This window comes from Nelumbo nucifera, chromosome 8, assembly GCF_055504915.1.
Source record: "Nelumbo nucifera cultivar China Antique chromosome 8, China Antique-T2T, whole genome shotgun sequence".
Taxonomy (NCBI): domain Eukaryota; kingdom Viridiplantae; phylum Streptophyta; class Magnoliopsida; order Proteales; family Nelumbonaceae; genus Nelumbo; species Nelumbo nucifera.
Genome location: NC_142656.1, coordinates 35,423,440 through 35,445,554, shown reverse-complemented (window position 1 = coordinate 35,445,554; position 22,115 = coordinate 35,423,440). Strand labels below are relative to the sequence as shown.

Sequence of the window (22,115 nt, the reverse complement as noted above, 5' to 3'; positions counted from 1 at the left end):
AAGCAACCCTGTAGAATTCTTTCTTGCCGCTTCCTTGTTTTGCCACCCAGTTTGCCAGTTCGATATCTAGTTGTGGGAGAAGTCAAGATTCGATCTTGACACCAGTTCTTTGAGAAAGAATTGATAGGAAGCTGTGCTCATGTGCCATCCTGTTATTTCTTGCAAAGGACAGAATTCTTGGAGAGGAATACTGCTGATTCTGCTGCATCCTACACTGCGCCATCTTCAGTGGAAGTTGTCTTTGGATCCTTCCTTGGGCGTGAACACCTTCATTGGGAGATATTATTTCTCCGTATCAGGTATAGTCCTCTCGTACTCATTTTGGTTCAGATCTGGTTCAGTTTATGGTTCAAGATTGATCCTTGAAAATATGATTTTCTAAATAGGGAATGTGATTCCTAGTTGAAAGGGAGAGAAATTTTTTTTTTTAAATTCGCCCCTTTATTCCGCAAGATTTGGGCGTCCATACGATGGATCTCTCTTCCCTTCAGTGGTATCAGAGCCATGGTTCAAATCTTGAACCAATTTGTTTCAGATCTGAACCTGCGCAAATGGGCAGAAGGCGTTCTACCCAATTTGCACAGATATGGGTTTTGGGAAATTTGTTCCCAAAATTTTGGGCGAATAATCTGAAATTAATTTTTATATAAATCCGATTATTATTTAGAATTGTTCTTTATAATTTTCTTGATTTATGGGTTGTTCGTACAAGAGGAGATCGAATTCTTGATTTGCGCAGGGAACCTGCAATTTTGCAGTTTTTGGACTACTTTATTACATTTGGTCTGTAAAATATTTTTTTATTTTTTTTTAGACTGAATGTATAGGCATTCGATCTGATGTAATTATTAATAGAAATTAGGATTTCTATTTATTTTATTTTGGATCGAAGAAGGTGGCACAAAGAAGGAGATTTCGCAGAGAAGGAGATTTCGCAGAAGGGAGAATCGCAATCTGCGATTTGCAGTTTGTGAAACTGCAAACTGTGATCTAACCTTTGTTTTGCAGGATGGATTGTGCGAACAGCCCTGTTTGACTGATTGTTGATTTTCTTTTATCAGTATTTAATTTCAGATTATTTTCTTGAATTAAAGATTTAATTAAAGATCAAACCCTAGACCCATTCGAACCAAGATTGGTTCAAATTGTTTGGACCAAACCTACGGTTCAATCTAGGCTGAAAGTCAGCCCTATTTTTCCCACTAATGGGCCTGAGGATGGATATTTGATTAAATGGTTAATTCGGCCCAACCTTTAAAGGCCCAGTTTTAAATGGTTAAAACTGCTAAAAGCCCACTCTATGGATAAAGTTATATGGGCCGAACCCATCAACCCTAATTCGGCCCATATACCTAGATAATATTAATGGTTAATGTTATGGATTTAAAATGGGCTTCAAATGGGCTTTACAGATAATTAATTGATTGGATTAATTTATCCTTGCATGTGATGTATGGATGTGTGATGTGTTACATACATGGGCCATAAATGCTTGGCCCAGGGTCAATCGACAGTGGCTCTTGCGCACACCATGACTGAATGCACATCATTTCCATGGTGTCCCTTTTGGTCATTGGATGACCTCCCACAGTGGTGGGCCCCACACCTCATGGAGAAGTTACGTGCGGATCCCTAGCCGATTTAGGCCCACCAAAATCTGACTTTATGAAAATCAGTGGGAGCCACTTGGGCTTGACCTAGATCAAACTAGGGCGTAATTAACAGTTCCCTCCAACTAATATGAGTGCATGTGATAGGGAGATTCATATGATGAACTCTCTAAAGGTCTTCCATCATTGGCATGAGGATGGGTCCTTCAGTAATGAGGAAACGCACCAGAAAATGGGTTATCCATTTGTTATTGGGCTTGTCTGAATGTTTCATAAGATGATAGGGGCGTCATAGACCGATGTGGGAGGGGCTTCACCAGAAAATGGGAACTCTCTCACGGTACCTTGGCGTTCATGAACATGATGGGTAAGCACTCACTGGACAGAGAGGTTTACTTGAAAACGGCTCTAAACCTTGTCTGATAGAGGCCAAAGGGAAAGCTCATGTGATGAGTGGATATGATCCTTCATAGAAAGGTGGTGGGGTTATGCAACTGAAACAGTTGGCTCCATGCACCCTATGTGATTTCCCACATTTCCAGAGACAACTCACAGTCTCCGTCACTGAGAAAGGAGGGAAATCTCAGAGATGAATAAATGGAAATGGAACGTAGATTAAAATCCATATCTATGTAATGAACATGAATCAAATTAGGTTGTGGACTGATGTTTGCTCTTTTATCAGAAAATGGCAAACAGACAATTTGAAAAGTTGCTTCACGACAACAAGCTGAAGGGCCCAAACTATGGCGACTGGTACAGGAACCTTATATTGGTCTTAACCTCTGAGAAATTAAACAAGGTAGCCAAGAATCCTGCCCCGGATCGTCCGGGAGATAGGGCTTCTGAGGCTCGGAGAAGAGAATACCAAGAATGGGAGGAGAAAAACTCCCTTGCCCGCTGCTATATCATTGCCTCCTTGGACAATCCAATTCAGAGGCAGTTCGATCAGATCGAACTTGCTAAGGACGTATTGGACAGTCTCAAGACAATGTACGAAGAGCAGAATCGTTCTACTCGACAGAAGGTCTTGAAACAGTTCATGACCGCGCAGATGTCCAAGGGCCAACAAGTTCACGACCATTGTCTCCGGATGATGGGCTATATCAACGAACTGGAGGCTCTTGGATCCGGGCTGGATCTGGTAACACAGATCGATGCTATTCTCAACTCTCTACCTCCATCCTTTAATCCATTCATCATGAACTACATCATGAACAAGCTGAACGTCAGCTTGCAGGAACTCAGTAATATGTTGCAGAGGGCTGAAGAATTGATTAAAAAGGATGAGCCCATTGCCATACTTGTTGAAACTGGCAAATCGGGCAAGAAAAGGAAGGCAAAGAGAAAGCCCTAGAAGAAGGCTGCCAAACCCAAGAAACAGAGGAAGGACAAGGCATCAGATGCCTATCATTTTTGCAAGAAGACCGGCCACTAGAAAAGGAACTGTCCTGCCTACCTGGAATCCAAGAAAGGTAATCTTAAAACTTTTGTTATAGAAACCAACTTATTGGTAGCTTCTACATCCTGGTGTATTGACTCTGGGGCTTCAACTTATGCGTGTAACTAACTGCAGGGGTTCAAGGTAAGCAGAAGGCTGAGTGAAGGAGAAGTCACACTCTACTTGGAGACTACTGCAACTGTTGCAGCCGCGGCCATAGGAACCATGGAGTTACTTTTTAGAGAAGGAACAATTGTACTAAAAGATTGTCTTTATGTACAAAATTTAAGGAGAAATTTGATTTCAGTCTCAAAACTGTGTGCAGATGGTTATTCTGTTTTCTTTAGTAATATGATTACTATTAAAAGAAATAACAGATTCATCGCATACGGGTAACTAGAGAACGGTCTCTATGTTCTACATCCTTCTCTAGAAACTAACATAACCGAAACTACGTCGGCTGAAATCCCCAAGAAAAGAGCCCGTGATACAGTTAATCCCACGTGTCTGTGGCATTACCGACTTGGCCACATCGCTGTTGATCGAATCACATGGTTGGTAAAGGATGGTCCTTTGGATTTTCTAACTATAGAAGATCTTCCCACTTGTGAGCCTTGCCTACAAGGCAAGATGACAAAACGGCCATTTAACGGTAAGCTTGAAAGATGTACAGGCACACTTGACCTTATACATACTGATGTATGTGGTCCCTGAGTGTTAGGACACGGAATCAACACGTGTACTTCATCACCTTCACCGATGATTTTTCACGATATGGTTACGTGTACCTAATGAGACACAAGTCTGAATCCTTTGAAAAGTTCAAAGAGTTCAGACAAGAGGTCGAGAAACAGTTAGGGAGAGAAATTAAAGCCCTTCAATCAGATCGAGGTGGCGAGTATCTCTCTGACGAATTCAGGGACTACTTAAAGGACAAAGGGATAGTATCACAGTTAGCTCCTCCTGCTACACCACAACTTAACGGTGTTTCAGAGAGGAGGAATAGGACCTTATTGGATATGGTCCAGTCACTTCTCATACACTCAGAGTTACCCACATCCTTTTGGGGTTATGCATTAGAAACTGCGATTTACGTGTTGAATCGGGTTCCAACCAAATCGGTTCCGAACACTCCATATGAACTTTGGACCAGAAAGAAACCAAGTGTCAGACACTTGAAGATTTGGAGTTGTCCAGCACATGTTAAAAGAACGAGTGCAGATAAGATGGAATCCAAGACCGGCCGTTGCGTATTTGTAGGCTACCCAAAAGGCTCTATGGGTTACCTATTCTATGACCCAAGTGAGTAGAACTGCAGTCGAAATGCACAGTTCTTGGAAACCGATTATATCCTGTACACCCATCGTCAGGAAATAATTCTTGATGAGGAGAGCTCAGGAGCAGTGGGAGATGTCCCACAAGTTCCAGGTAGTGACCAACCTAAAAGATCCACTCGGGTATCCAAGCCACCAGTCCGTTATGGTTATGACTAGGATAGTTACCTGGTGGAAACCTTGACTAGTGAGGAGGATTCCATGACTTATGCGGAAGCTATGTTGGACATAGATTCCCAGAAGTGGATGGAGGCCATGAGAGCAGAGATGGACTCAATGGAGACCAATGGAGTCTGGACTCTGGTAGATCCGCCCTTTGGGGTAAAAGCAATCGGTTGCAAATGGATTTACAAGAGGAAGAAGGGCCCCGATGGTAGGGTTGAAACCTTCAAAGCTCGTCTAGTGGCGAAAGGGTACACTCAGAAAGAGGGCATCGATTATGAGGAACCCTTTTCGCTAGTGCCCATGCTTAAATCCATTAGGATCCTGCTAGTTGTAGCAGCATACCATGATTATGAGATTTGGCAGATGGATGTCAAAGCTGCATTCCTGAATGGAGATCTTACTAAAGATATCTATATGCAGCAGCCGCAAGGCTTCATTGTTGCAGGTCAAGAAAACATGGTATGTAAACTTAATAGATCCATTTATAGACTTAAGCAAGTTTCTAGAAGTTGCAACATCCATTTTGACTCTGTTGTCAAATCGTTTGACTTCAAGTAGAATCCGGATGAACCCTACGTTTACAGGAAGTACAGTGGAGATAAGGTTACCTTCTTGGTTCTTTATGTAGATGACATTCTACTCATTGGAAATGATGTAGGAATGTTAACTACGGTGAAGGTATGGCTTTCACAGCAATTCTCCATGAAAGACCTTAGAGAAGCCTCCTATATACTGGGTGTTCGACTCTATAGAGATAGATCGAAGCGGATAATAGGATTATCCCAATCTGCTTACATTGACAAAATAGTCAAAAGATACAGCATGGAAAACTTCAAGAAAGGAAATGTTCCTTTCAGGCATGTTGTCACTCTCTCCAAGAAGATGTGTCCCAAGACTTCTGAGGAGATTGATGGCATGAAAGACGTTCCCTATGCCTCTGCCGTAGGGAGCATCATGTATGCTATGCTGTGCACTCGTCCTGACATTGCTCAGGCAGTGAGTGTAGTAAGCAGATTTTAGGACAACCCAGGGCAGGAGCACTGGACTGCTGTGAAAAACATACTTAAGTACATTTGAATGACAAAAGAGTTTTGTCTGGTATTTGACGGTAGCTCACTACAGATCCAAGGGTATACAGATACTGATTTCCAGTCAGATCCAGATGATAGAAAGTCTACATCTGGATATGTTTTCAGGATAGGATCGTGTGCTATTTGCTGGAAAAGCAGCAAACAGGGGTCCACTGCAGACTCCATGACCGAGGCCGAGTACATTGCCGCAAGTGAGGCTGCCAAAGAATCCGTGTGGATGAAGAAGTTCGTTCATGAGTTGGGAGTAGTTCCATCCAGCACATCACCCATCCCGTTGTTGTGCGACAACAATGGAGCCATTGCTCAGGCTAAGGAGCCACGAGCCCACTCGAAGTCGAAGCACATCGAGAGGAAGTACTATGTATTGCGGGAGATTGTTGGTAGAGGGGACGTCCTAATTCAGAAGGTAGTGTTAGCGGAAAATGTAGCAGACCCATTGACAAAGCCACTACCACAAAAAGTGTTTGAGAAACACGTGGAAAGCATGGGACTCCGGCTTGTAGCTGATTGGACCTAAGTGCAAGTGGGAGTTGTTGGACAGTTTTGTATGCCCTTAGCTTCAATCAGAATGATGTACTTTATGAGTTTATTGTAAATGAATAAAAGTGCATATTTGATTCATGTTCCCTTGGTATGTTTCTATGTAATACCCTTAAACTGGACACTTAATGAGACTCGTGTTAGTTTAGAATGTTCACAGCCAGTGGGTCAGTTTGGGGAGACCTATCCTGATAAGGCTGACACTGTTGTGCCACCAAGTCGGTTGGGGTGGCCTGTCTCAGTTGCTAGGGTGAGACTCTAGGCACATACAGTGTAGGATTAATTGAATTTTTGAACTGGACCAGATTTCCAGTATTGCCCTGGACCTTGGAGACTGATGGGCAAAACTGGAAAGTTACACCGACCCCTAGACTCGATTATGATACTGCACTATGTGTCGGATTGGGTTGTCTTTGATGTACCAATCAGTGAGATCCTTAGTGGGGGTCAATACCTGGGTATGTTGGGACAGTCTGAGAATTCATCTCAGTGGGTGATCAAAGTGACAGGATCAGCCCCTTTGTCGGACAAAGGTAATGATCGGGGATGCACTCTCACTGATGGAAACCAAGACTGCCGGCAGCCGATTTCAATCGTTGAGATTTGTTTTGCAAAGTATATTTTATATGAGATATAAAAGTATATATATTATGGTTTCTAAAAGGTTTGCAAAACGGTTTTAATTCCCGGGATCCATATAAGAGTGCAACACTGTTCCTTGCAGCCGAGGGAGAGGTCCTCTCTTGTCGGGAAGTGTATGATCATTATGGGCTGAGAGGTTAAGTGTAAGACCATTGAGAATAATACCTGATGGGTTAATCTTGCATCTACCCACAATCCCTGGGTGTTACAAGGTGGCTTGGCCCAGGGACCACTTAGGGTAAGTGTTGGGCCCATAGAGCCCATTTGATGGATTTCAGGGGGTGCACTGTCCATAACAATGTATTCGGCCAGGCCTTGTAACAAAGGTTGGGCCGAACCCATGTGGCTGATGTGTAGATCAACGCTTGGGGTGGCTTGTCTCAACTGCCGTTGGATAGATCTGGGGAGATTTATCCTGCCAAGGCTGACACTAATGTACCGCCAAGTTGGTTGGGGTGGCTTGTCTCAACTGCTAGGGTGAGACCTGAGGTACATGCAGTGTGGGTTTTCTTGAAACCCTGAACCGGACCAAAATTCCAGTATTACCCTGGACCTTGGAGATTGATGGGCAAAACTGGAATGTTACACTTGACCCCTAGACTCGATTATGATACTGTACTAGGTGTCAGATTGGGTTGTCTTTGATATGCCAATCAGTGAGATCCTTAGAGGGGGTCAAAACCTAGGTTTGTTGGGACAGTCCGAGAATTCATCTGAGTGGGTGATCATAGAGATAGGATCAGCCCCTTTGCCGGACAAAGTGAATGATTGGGGATGCACTCTCTCTACTGAAAACCAAAGCTGTCGGCACCCGATTTAAATCGTTGAAATTTGTTTTTGCAAAATATATTTATATAGAGATATACATATATATATTATGGTTTCAAAATGTTTACAAAAGGTTTTAATTACCGGGATCCATGTGAGTAGAGAGTGTAGCATTGTTCCTTGTAGCCGAGGGAGAGGTCATCTCTTGTCGGGCAGTGTTTGATCATTAAGGGCTGAGAGGTTAAGTGTAAGACCATTGAGGGTAATACCTGATGGGTTAATCTTGCATCTGCTCACAGTCCTTGGGTTTTTATAAGGTGGCTTGACCCAGGGACCACTTAGTGTAAGTGTTGGGCCCATTAAGAGCCCATGGTGATGGGCTCAGGGGTTCACTGTTTCCTATAGTGAATTCGGCCAGGCCTTATAACAGAGGCTAGGCTGAACCCATGTGGTTGATGTGTAGATCAATATTTGGGTCCCACGCCATACAAGGATACCCAACTGGGTAGCAATTTGGAGGAAATGTAAGCACATGGACTTAATGGTCCTAAAGCCCAATTCGAACTGGTATAATATGATTATTTAAAGAGGGGCGGTTCTGGGATTTAGATCAGCAGATAGGATAGAGAGTTATCCTTATCCACTCAGAGAGTCCAAATCCAAATAAAAATTTGGATTAGGAAACTCCTAATAAGATTAGGAGGGTTGATCTTTATGTACAAATAAGATAAGGATTTATCCTTATCTCTTAAAGAGAGTCTAGATCCGAATGAGATTTGGATTAGGAAACTCCTGATGGGATTAAGGCTATAAATAGAGGAGGAGGGCGAACCCTAGATCATCCTTCAAGATTACAGATTCAAGAGAGAAGACAGCTCTAGTAAGACTGGCGCCATCTTTTGCTCTTGCCTCCTTCTATTGTTGCCGCCATAGCCAGTTCGATCTCCTCCTGTAGGAGTTGATGCCGCGCAATTCGGGCACTCCTAGCTGGTTGCTGACTGGCTCCTACCTGGCAACGGGCGACACCTGAGAAGAAGACGGTGAAGAATTCCCAGGGGACTTACCTGGTGGGAATACTCCGATGCTTAAGTTAGAACGCTGGGGAAAATAGTAAAGAGTGTAAAGAGGCTAAAAGTGTAGGTCGCGCTAGATCACTAAGTGCTCCAGATCAGCTCAAGAGCAAGCTTGAGTAAGGTAAGATGATTCAAGATCCAAACTCAGATCAGATGATTCAAGATCCAAACTCAGATCAGATCCCCCCCCTTCGACTAAGGGGCTCTTATATAGGCATCCTTGTCAAATCGGGCATAATCGCCACTGGGCTTCTGTCGCAACCGTTATCTGCCAGGGCTGCGCAGGTAACCGTTGCAAGGTACTAACCAATCGGATGAGTGACACATCCTGGGAGGACAGGCATGCCACCATCTATCGAGAGACGTGGGTGCAGTCTGTGGAATTGGTAGGGACTGCGGCGTCATTTAGAAGACGTGGCACAGTCTAACGGGTACAGTCTTGTTAGATAGAAGCTTCCTGAAAGCATCGCATCGCTTAGTCGCAAGCTACCTTGTAGCGAGCTATCCAGTCGTATAGTGAGCTACCCTGTCGTGAGCTACTTTATAGCGAGCCTCTATGGGTACTTCGAGGTGACCCCTCTCAAGGTTGCCTTTGGGGCAATTTTTCTGCCTAAGTGTTGGAGCGAGCTGGTTACCTTAGCTCACGAGCTGGGATAGACTTGGAGTATTCCCTTTCAGTAGATCAGAGGTCCTCGAGCTCGCGTTGTAGCGAGCTCCCCCTATAGCGAGCTATGACGTAGCGAGCTATCTTGTGGGCTCGTTACTTAGCCGTGGTTAGACTGTGGTGCTAAGCTGTTATTCGTGCTGTGTCATGTCCACGTGTCATCGTCTCAAGGGGTCGGGTCAAATCACCCTCCATCAAGAGCGATCAAGAAGCGTTGGATATCAGTTTTTGGTGAAAAACTGATCTGAAGTCGTGCTCACTCACCCTCCATCGAATTCTTGCTGAAGAGTTCGGTTCTTGCTGAACAACCACCTGCTATTTCTGCTCCACCCTACGCTATGTCATATTCAGTGGGAGCAGTCTTTGGCGTTTTCCTTGGGCGTAAACACCTTCATTGGGAGTTACTGTTATTCTATATCAGGTACATCTTTCTCATACCTTTTGGTTTCAGATCTGGTCTGGTTTAGGGTTCAAGATTGATTCTTGAAAATATAGTTTTCCAAAATAGGGAATGTGATTTCCACATGGGAGAGAGAGAAATTTTTGAAATTTCGCACAACCTACCTGCAGGGTTCGGCTATCCATATGATGGATCTCTCATCCCTTCAAAATCCACCTGCAAAGAAGCTGGTTCTATGTCAAGAGGATTAGGAGAAACAAATTAGGTTCTTAGTAAGATTTGGGGGTTTCATCTACCCCCAAGATTGACAACATTCCTATTTTTATTGTTAAATAATCATCTCCACACAAAGGCCATGCTCATATCTAAGGGACTTCCAATTGATGTCTAATGTTGTTTCAGTGGTGAGGAAGAGGATAGTGAAGATATTTTCCTTAAGTGCACTAATGCTAAACTAGCTTGACAAATATTTAATCCTCTTATCGTGGGTTTAGGATTTAGTGGCTCTTCAATCAAGATTGGTAGTAAAACTTGGACAATTGTGCAATGTTGGGGGAATAAGTGCCTTATGAGAAATATAGTTTTATTCTTTGGTATTTGTGAAAAATAGAAATGAGAAAGTTTTTAACAATAGATCCTTTTCCCCTTCGGATATTATAGAAAAATCCCTAACTTCATATAGGGAATCAAGCTTAAGCTTGACTACGGTTAAAACCTCAAATAGATCAATATCTTGGAAAGCCATAATTTGGAAAATGTCAAAAGAAGGAACGATTAAAATAAACTTTGACACCTCGAGAAGAAATGATGGGGTTTGTTTGATTTCTTACATTACTAGAAAGCCCAATATGGCTCAAAACATCAAGATCTCTCCAATCTGTTTTGAAGGAGATTCTCCTTTAGTGATTTCGTGCGTGAAGAAGCGGGTTAATGTTCCTTAGAGACTGAAAATCATCATTAAAGACTGCTTGAGGTTGGCCCATAACTTGGATTGTGGGGTTTCATACGTCCATTTCTTCAGAGAAGCAAATCAGGCGGTTGACTGATTGGTGCATTAAACTCTTTCCCCAATGGTAAATTAATAAAATATCTCGATATTTAACATTGATTTTTAAAATATCTCTAAATTTTTTTTGAATTATCATAATTTAATTCCAAATTATCATAATTTAATTCTAAAATAACCCCCAAATTTCCATAATATTATTTGTAAAATATCCAAAAATTAGATTATTAAATAATTTTTAGGTGATTATCACGGGGCAAGGAAAATTTGGGAATTCCCCGTTCCTAACGGGGAGTTGGTGTCCCGCCCCCCACCAGGGATGGATAGGGGTCCCCCCAACCCGCCCTATTGCCTGTCATTCCTACCTACCCAACCCTTGTTTGGGTCCAATAGGTTTAGGGTACTGATGTGAATTAGGTTTGGAGAAACTTTTCAATGCTTTTGGCCCAATAGGCGCCCTTGAGCATGATTGTCCCCACTCAAGCCAACCTAGGGCCGACCCAGCACATGAGTATGTCAAATTTTAGTTCAGGTTGGGATTAGGTTTGGCATATCGATCAGGTCTAGGCTAGGGATTAGGCCCTAAGTTGCAACCCCCCCCCCCCCCACACCCCCAAATCCCAAAGTTCTTTTCAATAGGATTTGTGATCAGTTACTTGTTAATCTGTAATAGGATTTGTGATCAGTGAGAAGGAACAGAAACTCAGAGAGTAAAAGCTTGTTAATCTGTAATAGGATTGTGATCAGTGAGAAGGAACAGAAACTCAGAGAGTAAAAGGATTCATAAGATCCGTTCCGCCATTCAAATATAAAATAAATAAATAATCAAGTGAAACACGTAGAATGCAACAGGATCAACAAAAAAAAAAAATCTTTGTTACTTTCAGAGAGCTCCGAAACTATTTCTTTCCATTATCAGATAAAATTTGAAAAGTATGAATTAGTATAATTTTCTCAATGCCATATCAAAATACAAGTAGCTGACATTTTCAATTATTCTGTAGCCTCTTTAAAGAAAAATAGTTGAATTGTCATTGAACATGATAAACATAAAATAAGTCATTAGTAGTCATCATCTTCATCCCTTTGTCCAGTGAATCTCCTGATTACAGCAGCAACAGCACCAAGGACTAAAAACAATACGAAAACCTCGAACCCTCCTCCAACACCAACGGCAACACTGGGTCCGGCGAAGAATGAAAATGGCGACCAGCCCCATCCACCATAAAATGGGACACCATATCCATAGCCACCAATCAGAGGTGGTGCCACTGGTGGATTGATGTAGATGTTGGTCCTGTCCAATTAACATCATTTAGTTAATCAGAATCATAGTATCTTTTCCAGTCTCTCTTGAAGTTGCTTTATCTGTAGTTGAATTCAGTATGAAACAGTGGCAACATGGTATAACTAACTAGGAGTCCATTTGGTTTCCAGTCAGAATGGAAATCAAAATCTTTTAGAATCGGAATTGGAATAGTCCATTCTCACAGTCGGTTTGGTTCGGATAGGAATAAGAATGGAGATTGAAATCAATAAGAATGAGATTTCATTCTCAAGGGAGGGGCAAAAAATGGCCATTCCCTCAAATGGATTGGAATGGAAATGGGGTTCCGATTCTATCCAACCAAACAGTTGGAATTAGAATAACCCATTCCCATTCCGATTCCAGACCCCTATTCCCACGAACCAAACGGGGCCTAGGATTGGCAATGGACCAGTTGGGTCAGGTAGAATCCTAATTGGGTAGGGAAATGCCAATCTGAAATAATTGGATCCTGACTGAATTCAATCAATTCCAATAGGAAACACCCAACTGGTTGTACTGTCTTAACTCCTTTTCATTTAAAGGATAAAAGGGATGTGGCTTGGAACAGTTTCACTGTTAGGTTGGGAAACACCAAATAATCCACAACTGATTAGCTAAATTGAAACCTGGAAAAGGTCAGTTACTCATAGTTTTTGAATTGAAACCAAAATAATAAATATAAACAAGCAAAGAAACTATGAAGATGCTCAAATTATTCTTGTCTGACATGTATATGACACCCAAGAAACACAGTGATACCTAAAATTTTTGCAATATGAGCATAAATAGACAAATGACACATGTAATGTGGAGGAACAGGTTTCCTATAGACTCTCAGTAACAGAGCTCTCAAGTCAAAAACATTGTGGGAAGACCTAAACTATTTGGCTTATTTCATTCTTTGGGCTTGGGATGGTCAAGAAAAAATCAATTCTCAAGCAAGCTATTCTGATTGGCTAAAGCAAATAATTTTACAAATTTCTTTCAGTGATAATTAGTGATGAAAAAAATTTATTTATTCATAGAACCATCTTCGTCATCATCATCATCTTCATGGTCCCAACTATATGAACTCGGTTATATGAATGTTATTTCGCCATTCCATTCTGGTGAATGCTATATCCATCATTATTATATAAGCCTTGATTGTTAAATTATTTTAATTTATTAAAATCAAGTATTGATACTCTCGATACAGGATATATCATATATATCGTATATATTATATTTCTATCGATGAAAACGAATAGAGATATACCACAATTAGATACATATCCCACAAGTTGTGTAGTATACCTCATGTATTGGATCATATCACACCATGTCGGTGAGTACAGTCCAATATTCACATACAAAAAGCATAGGGCTGTTCATAAAAATTTTCAGACCAATTAAACCAACCAAAGCAACCAACTTGACCCGAAATAATTGGTTCTTAAAAGTGTCAGTCAGTTTCGGTTCAATAAACATTAAAACCAATGTTTTTAAAATTGGACTGGACCAAACGGTTGGATCAGAAAAATCGGGAAGCGGCACTTGATTGCTTTTGTTTAACCAAAAAAATTGATTTTTGACCAAAAACCGTTGATTTAGTCAGCGAACTGCTGACCCGAGCGGTCAACCGTTGAATCGTTCAACCTGGTAACGGTTTTTGCATGTTTTTTGGGTTTTTTATTTTTGTTATTTTTTTTGTCAGAAAGGGTTGTCTGTTTGGACCAAATGGTCAGATCGTTCGACCTAGGAACCAGACCTAGAATGGTTCCGTGTCTGGTCCGGTTTTAAAACCTTGATTAAAACCCAATGATTTGATTTTGTTGCAAGTTATGTGTATACATTAATGATAATTTGTATGACATACCTCTCTACTTATCCCAAAAACATGCTTTTGGTATCATATTAGCTTAGCCCCTACCTGCAGTTTGAGACTACACAGCTTGCCAGGTGCTAGTCTCATGTTTATGGTTTCTAACTAGGGGTGGATTCGAGCCGAACCGAGCCGAATAGTACGAGGCTCAAGCTCGGCTTGCCTAGGTAGCACAAGGCTCGAGCTCGGTTCGAGTTAGAACCTTGAGCTCGAGCTCATATCGAGTCAAAAACTCGTAAGCTCAAGCTCGATTTAAGAAAAAAATGTTTTATAAAAATAAAAAAATTATATATAAAAAAATATTTTTTTTTGATATTTAAAAAATTAAGAATTATAATAATTAGTTATTATTATATATAAAAATAAAAATATTATATATATATAATATTTTCTATATTTTTTTTTAAATTATTATTATTATTATATGTAGCTATTCGAGCTATACCAGGCTCGAGTTAGGCTCGAACCTTGGTTGAAGCCGAGCCGACCCAAGCTTTTCACGAGCTGAGCTCGAGTAGCTCTTGAAGAGCTTAGCTCGTGGCCACCCCTATTTCTAACCATTGGTCCCTTTCCCTCTTTTCAACCAAACCCTTATATCAATGGGATCCATACTAGTACTTTAAGACTGTTTGGTTCAAAGGAAAAGTAGGTCAAACAAAAAGTAGGAAAACAATACAAGGGAAAAGTATGGGTTTCCCAAGTTTTCAATTCTTTTCCCTTCCTTCAAACAAAACACAGCCTAATGGTTGTATAAGTAAACAAAAAAGAGTTATTATTATTATTATTATTTTGTTTTTGCTTCATGGGGCTACATAATGGGGTAGACCATCCCCCTCCCTTAACCCTCCAACCCTGCTTGCTAGCACGATTTGATCCTAAGTCTCTACTCCAACAAGTTAGAGATCCTATTAACTAAGACATCATCAGTTGGTTAAGTAAAAAAAAAAAAAAGTTAAACGTCCAAAGAATGTAAAGTTGTGAACATTGGAATTTGTGAAAATTTTAATGGTAAATCTCTTAAAGTACTCCTACTATTCAAGAAATCGACAAACTGTACCCTTACAATCTTAAAATACCCTTACTGTTTTTAAAAATTGACATCACTGTTAAATACTAAGAAAGAGATGTCGAAATTTCCCTCTACTATTTCTCAAACTCTTCCCCTCTTCGTTCTCCCTCTCTCTTATTGTCAGCTGCAAATTGACCATAAGAGTCCTTGTGCATGTGATTAAGCCCACGCTTCTAATTCAGTACCGACATCCGAAACAAACACCAACAACTCTGGTCAAGAATTATTGACTTCTCTGTGTCCTTACTCTCCAAGCACATCGATAGATACTCTATCCCATTGACCGAGCTTTGATAAACACTAATCCGAAGGTTACATTCACGGGCAGGAAAAACAGGGCTCATTATCTTCTAGGTACTTGATCATCTCGAGCAATCTGAAGTTATGCACCTCCCAAGTGAACTTTCCATTCAAAACATCTGAAATTGAAAAACATAATCGTTATTGAAGATTGTAACTCATTGTTATCATGAGAGAAGGAGATTGATTCATTCAAGACCAGAATATCTGTGGTGATGACAATAGAATCGTTATTAAAGAGGAACCTGGCCTTGGGATCCAAAATTGTGGGAGAAGGGATGAAGTCGCACTAACCGTGAGATTTCTTCTTGTTGGAGAAGCAGTGCCAAGAGTCTCTCTGAATGGAGTTGGACTCGTCGAGATGATTAACGATGGAGAGGAGGTATCTAGCGAAATAGTCCCATTTTGATGATGAAGAACCGTGAGGATCCATGATTTGGAGATAGAAAGAGAAATAACCGGGAAGGGCTTGGTAGTCACCTTTAGGGTAGACAAGGAGTCAACAATCGTAGCCGCCCGCTTTGAAGTATCGGCTCCATAGTGCCCTAACTTTCACCTTGGGGAAATTGACGATCGTCCACCGGTAGACAACTGAATGATCTCCCTATTTTCTGGGTGTCTAACATCGGAGGATAGCCAACGGTTGGGATCTGCAACTTCCAACCATTGCTTCCTTCGTTGACAAGACTTCTCCTCTCCTCCTCTCCTCCCACAGCGATCAGCGAGGAGAAGGAATAGCAGAGCCCATGGAGACATACAGGGGGTGCAACTCCTCAGCTATGTGGGCAAAGAAACAGACGTGCCTCGTGCATTTTGTCTCGTCCTTGCAGAGTCGAGTCTTGTACTGCGCCGGGTGAAGCCAGCACTCGAAGACTCCATGTGCATATTCACACATATTTCCGTGTCTATATGCCCCTTTTCTGAAATCAGGGCAAGGAACACATCTGATGGAGATGATGGATATTCATTGTCCGGTGATGATGACGATGGCAGCCACCTTTAACCATTAAGTTTGAAAAGGAAAGAGAAAGCGAAGGTGAAGAAGAAACCGTTTCGTACTCTGTTTCAAAGAGAAGAAAGAGATGAAAATGTGGATGATTTGGAGCCAGATCCGGATGAGAGGGCATCATCAGCAAAGAAGCAATGGGGATTTGATGGGTTTAAGAAGTGGAAGAGAAGTAATCCAGAAGATGAAACAACACACTATAATCTCAGCAAATACTCGAAGGCATCGAGGCTCTAGCTTACGGTCTTATGGATCGAGCCCTCGGTAACTCGAACACCGAACAGTGTGAATCCACCGATGGATTTAGAAGCGGCCACAACTTCGGAGCAGGTACAGGAGTTGTGCCCGTTGTTGCCGCACTGTGAGCCGCTGCGTGACTAGGGCAAAAGGGAGAGAGAGAACGAAGGAAAGGAGAGAGAGAGAGAGAACGAAGGGGACAAGGAGAGAGAGAGAGTCAGATCCCATCCCTTTGGGACCGAAGAAGGACTTGCTCCGGAGGAATTCGGGGAAGAAGGAAGAAGAGGCTTCTGATGGTGGTCTAATCGGAGTGGTGGAAGCTTCCGGTGGGGATGACATGAATTTGGCGGGGTGTAAACACAGTCAAAGTAGGGGCTGCCGGTCGAGAGGAAAGGGATGAGGGTGATATTGGGTTTTAAAAAATTTTAAACACCAATTTTAACAAAAATTAACGATGCTAACAGAAGGGGTAGAGCTACTCAACTGCCAGAAAACTTAAGGGTAGCTTAAGTTAAGACTATAAAGAATAAGGGTACAGTTTGTAAATTTTGTGAACACTAGGGATAATTTAAAAGATTTACCGAATTTTTAGACGTGTGCAATTTTTTTCAATTAGCTGATTAAATCAACTGAATTGTAAACAAAAATTTAAATCGATTTTATTTATTTCTGGATCAATTTCGGTTGGCCAGTGGTTAAACTTAGAGTGTCAGTTTGGTTGGTGGTAAAATAAGTGAAACTGAACTGAAATAAAGAAAATGAAAGCATATTTACTACTGAAATAGAATTATTACTATAAAAATAAAATAAATAATTTAATATTTAAAAGTGAAAACATATTTACTACTGAAAAAAGTAATGTTATTATTTATATAAAAATACTAAATAAAGAAAAATTCCCAAAAATTTAATAAAAAATGAAATAATGTTATAATTTTAAAAACAGAAATACATAATTAAATATTTAATTTCTCCAAAATCTTAATAAAAACTGAAAATTATAAAACTAATTTATTTTATCTACCTTAAATTATTTATATGTTTTATTTTACAATTATATATTAAAATGAAAACATATTTATTATTTGAAAAAATAAGAGTTATTATTTATATAATATTAATAAATAAATAAATTTTGTGAAAAGTTTAATAAAATTTGAAAATTATAAGTGATAATAATTGTATGATTTGTATTTTATATATGTTTTAGAGTCTTGATAATGTTAATTCATTGCAATATTTCTCTTCATATAACCAATTAACGTGTGCCTTTCTCATTTGTTTATACATTGTTCATTAATAATTCAACTTTAGATTTAGTGTTATTTATATATTTATGTGATTTGTATGCATTTCCCTAACATGTGTTTCTAAAGCATATTCATATTTGTATTTATATCTAACTTATCAGATACAATACCCGATACTAATACTTTGATCCTTGATTAGAACACTAGTTAGTTGGGAGTCTTTCTCATTTGTTTATACATTGTTCATTAATAATTCAACTTTAGATTTAGTGTTATTTATATATTTATGTGATTTGTATGCATTTCCCTAACATGTGTTTCTAAAGCATATTCATATTTGTATCTGTATCTAACTTATCAGATACAATACCCGTTACTAATACTTTGATCCTTGATTAGAACACTAGTTAGTTGGGAGTCTGGATTCATTCGATGCATGAGTTTTGTTAAGTGAAATTAAAGTCGAAGGAGCCTATGAAATTAAAGTAGAAGTATAAATGAAAATGGGTCAAGCTACCCACATTAATGATTCAAAAAATAAAAGATCTCAGGTTGTATTTTTGTAGTGTATTAATAATTCTTAAAGCTGCCCATACTAGGTCTATTCTAAACCCCAAGCTTGATAATATTTGTTTAGGCTTGGGTTAGGGACAAGTTTGCTTGTGTTAATTATAAAACTATGATTCTTTTATAAATTAATTTTTTTTATTTTAATCAGTTATAAAAAAATACACATTATTTACATACTAATATATTATTCCATATATGAATATTAACTAATGACTATATATATCATTTAAAAATTATAAATAATATTTACCATATATGTAATTAATTTCCAAGTCAAGCTTAGGGTTAGTCTAAGCTTAGATCCCATAATGTGTGGGCTGGGTGTGAATCCAAGTTGGGCCTAGCCTAGAAGAATATAATTGCCTTAAGCTTGAAATTTGTAAGTTTGGTTGAGTTGGTCTAGGTCATAATGAAAGGAGCCGTATAACATTTTCATTTAAGCTATTATTATTTTTTTATATGGAATGAGAATGCTTTTTTTATCTAAATATTATATATTATATATGCCATATATGTATATAACTTTTAGGTCAAATTAGAGGTTGCCTAGTTTGGACATAGACCACATTATGTGTGGGCTTGATGTGGATCCAAGCTGGACCTAGCTTACAAGAAAATAGTTTCTTGAGCATGGAAATTTACAGGTCTGGTCGAACTAGTCTAGGTCATAAATAGTCATCCTTAAGGAGAAGTAGCCTTATGACATTTCCATTTGAGCCATTATTATTTTTATTATTTTATGTAGGATGCAAATTGTTTGTTTTATTACTTTTAATAATGCTTACTTTCTATTATTAATTTTAACTTTTCTGCTAATATTAATTATTTTAAATGGAATTCATATGAATTTTAATTTTTAATTTACGAACTACTAAATTTTATTAATTAATTTCTTAATATTTTAATAATCGTTAGATAAAGGCTCGCTAAATTTTAATACTTTTTCTTAATTTTAATTATTTTTATTAATTTTAGTTATTTAATTTTAAATTAAAATTTTATGACAATTAACCAATTAAATGAAATTTGAATATAAAACAAAAAAAAGGAATTTGGATTAGAAAAAAATTCTCTCTCTCTCTATCTATCTATAGATATAGATATAGATATAGATATAGATATATATCCCCATTCAAACTATTAGAATGCCAACAATTGGTGGACTCGTTCTTGATTGGTTGATTTTGTAATATGACACTAAAATTAAGAATTCATAAAAAGGGAAAAAAAGCATATCCTCTTATGTCCAATCCAAGCATAAACTTTTGTTTATTTGAAGATTGGGTTGGGCGGCCCACACTGGGCTTTAAGTATTAGGCCTAGGCCCAGCCTTGAAATTTGTGTGCCTAATGCAGTTCTGGACCCGGACCGGGATGGAATGATTAGTTCTAAACAAAGTGTGTTTGGTTTATTATCCATTTTCAACAAAAAAGAAAATTTCAAGAAAAAGAAAAACAGTAGTCAATGAATTTTAAGCAATTTACAAAAAAATTGAGAGAGAGAACTAGTAGAATGAATTATTAGAGAAGAGAGAGTTAATGACATTATTAATGAAGAGATAATCTAAAGGACTTATGAGAAAGAGAAGCAGAGTTAGTGGTGACTGGTGAGTTAATGAGGAGGGATGAAAGTCTACTGAAGTTATTATTTAAAAATAAATTAGATAAAAAAACACAAAATAGAGGAAGGGCGAGGCCCGTTGACATGGAAAGACCAATTTTAATATATAGATATATAGACATAGACTACGTATGCACAAATCAAGCTATAAGATAAGTTTGGATCCCATGGTGTTAACTGCTCAATATCGTAAAGGAACCAGAGTGATATAGAGAAAACATACTCTTATATAACTAGAGAGGAATTTGGACAATGGAAAAATAATATAACCAAAATCCATTCTCTGATGAAAGTTTCAGATGACAATTCTCATCCAACTGGATTTTAAGATTCTGCTGAACTGCAATCTTTTGACTATTGTTTTGAAAGTATTGTTTTTAAAATTGACCCGGAGACCGAATCGGTCAGGGGTTCGGTTATTGGGTCGAACAGTCCAATCATTTGAATCAAATGGTCGGCCTGTTCTGACAAAAAAAATAAAAAAAATAAAAAATGGTCAAAACCGTTCGAATGATTCAAACGATTAATCGCCCTAATCAGTGGTTTTCTGACCAAAATCAACGGTTTTTAAAGAAAAATCCAATTTTGAGGTAAAATGAAACCGATCACCTGACCAATTCCCTGTTTTTCCAGTCCGACCGTCCGATCAGGTCCGATTTTGAAAACCATGTTTGAAAGTATGCCGATTCTACACAGCATCATTATTGGAACCAAATGTAGAATGTCATAACCGGAGGAATGAGGACTCCAATACCTTCCTTTCAACTGCTCAACTTTGAAAGGAACCACAAGTGATTTGGAGGTGATTGGCTGTGATATAACTAGTAAAGGAATTTGGGCAGAGTAACAGAACCAGATATCATTCTCTGATGAAACTGCAGAAATTTTGTCTATAGTTCTGCAAGTTTCCAGATTCCATGCAGCACCATTTTTGGAGCCAGATCGTAGAATCTGAAATCCGGAGGATTGGGGTATTAATTGGGGTAAGTGGTAATCAATTTCTTCCTTTCCCTACACCCCACCTAAAAAATATAGAAAAAGAAAAAAAAAAGAGAGAAAGGAGTCCTGCTTTCTACCCTAATCCAGATATAGACCAAATCAATTGTTTGCCATGGTAAAGATATCCATGACAGAGGAATCTAATTTCATCTATTTCACTTTTTCCTTTTGGTTATTTGTTTTGTAGTGGGAAAATCATGAACTGAAATGAACACTATTATGTTCCAAATTCCAACTTTCAAAATCTAATCTTCCCGTCGGATGTTACTTTGGTTACCTGGAGTTATTGATTCTAGGAGATGACCGAGGAGCTGAAGATCGGAACGCCTGACCGCCCACTCTACCACCAGTCTTCGCCGCCGATGCTTCATGAACGGGTCCCAGTGTCAAGACGCCGGCAGCAAACGTCACAATAGCTAGCTTTGCCAACTTCATCTCATTCTTGCTGTAAGAAGTTCACGAAATGAAGCAAATGTTAAACAACCATTGACAGAACACAAGTGAAGTTTTATCAAAAGGAGAGACGACGGGTACTTCACCTTGAGGAGTGACTGTGGTCATCGGTGAACGATCGGCATGATATTAGAGTTATTGAATTGATATTCCTTTTATTTCTGGGTTTCTGGGTTGCAGTCAGGGCGTTAGTGAGGAAGCTCTGTTGAGAAGAAGCAATTGCCATGATTTTTGTGTAGTAAGCCGTCGAGAATGTTCCGAATTCTGGTGTGCTTCAAAATTGTAAGCCATGGATGAGTAGATTTTACATAAAACTGCTACGGAAGCTGCCGCCAAGCTTATCCTTTTATGATTCTGAATTAGCCACGTGTATAAACAGGAATGGAGTAGAGGAATTTTCAAAAACCTACAGATATTGAGATCATTTTACTCTCTCTCTCTCTTTAGATCTCTCTCAAACGGTGGACTGCCGCCCAGTGGCTCGTGGTCGATTGAGATATTCCAAGCAAAACACGGGTTGATTTCGATGCCATTGGCTTGAACCTAGGACAAAATTTCTGAGACCATAAAAAGTACTTATGCATAAATGCTTGGCTGTAGCTTTTTTAGGCGGTGTCTTTTGGAAAAAAATGGCATATTAATTTATTGTATGTGTAAGAACAGGAGTTTGCCGAAGTAATATATTTAGGTTGCGTTTGGTTTGA

General features: G+C 39.3%; 1 protein-coding gene across 1 annotated transcript; it reads right to left on the bottom strand.

Annotated features, from left to right (window-relative positions):
* Nucleotides 1-11,622: 11,622 nt before the first annotated feature.
* Nucleotides 11,623-21,742, bottom strand: LOC104590462 (uncharacterized). The gene is made up of 3 exons (XM_010249137.3): nucleotides 21,498-21,742; nucleotides 21,236-21,403; nucleotides 11,623-12,031 (listed from the first exon to the last, which is right to left on the bottom strand). Exons 1-3 carry the CDS (start codon nucleotides 21,635-21,637, stop codon nucleotides 11,797-11,799), a joined length of 543 nt encoding a protein of 180 aa, XP_010247439.1. The 5' UTR covers nucleotides 21,638-21,742; the 3' UTR covers nucleotides 11,623-11,796.
* Between the last annotated feature and the right edge of the window lie 373 nt (nucleotides 21,743-22,115).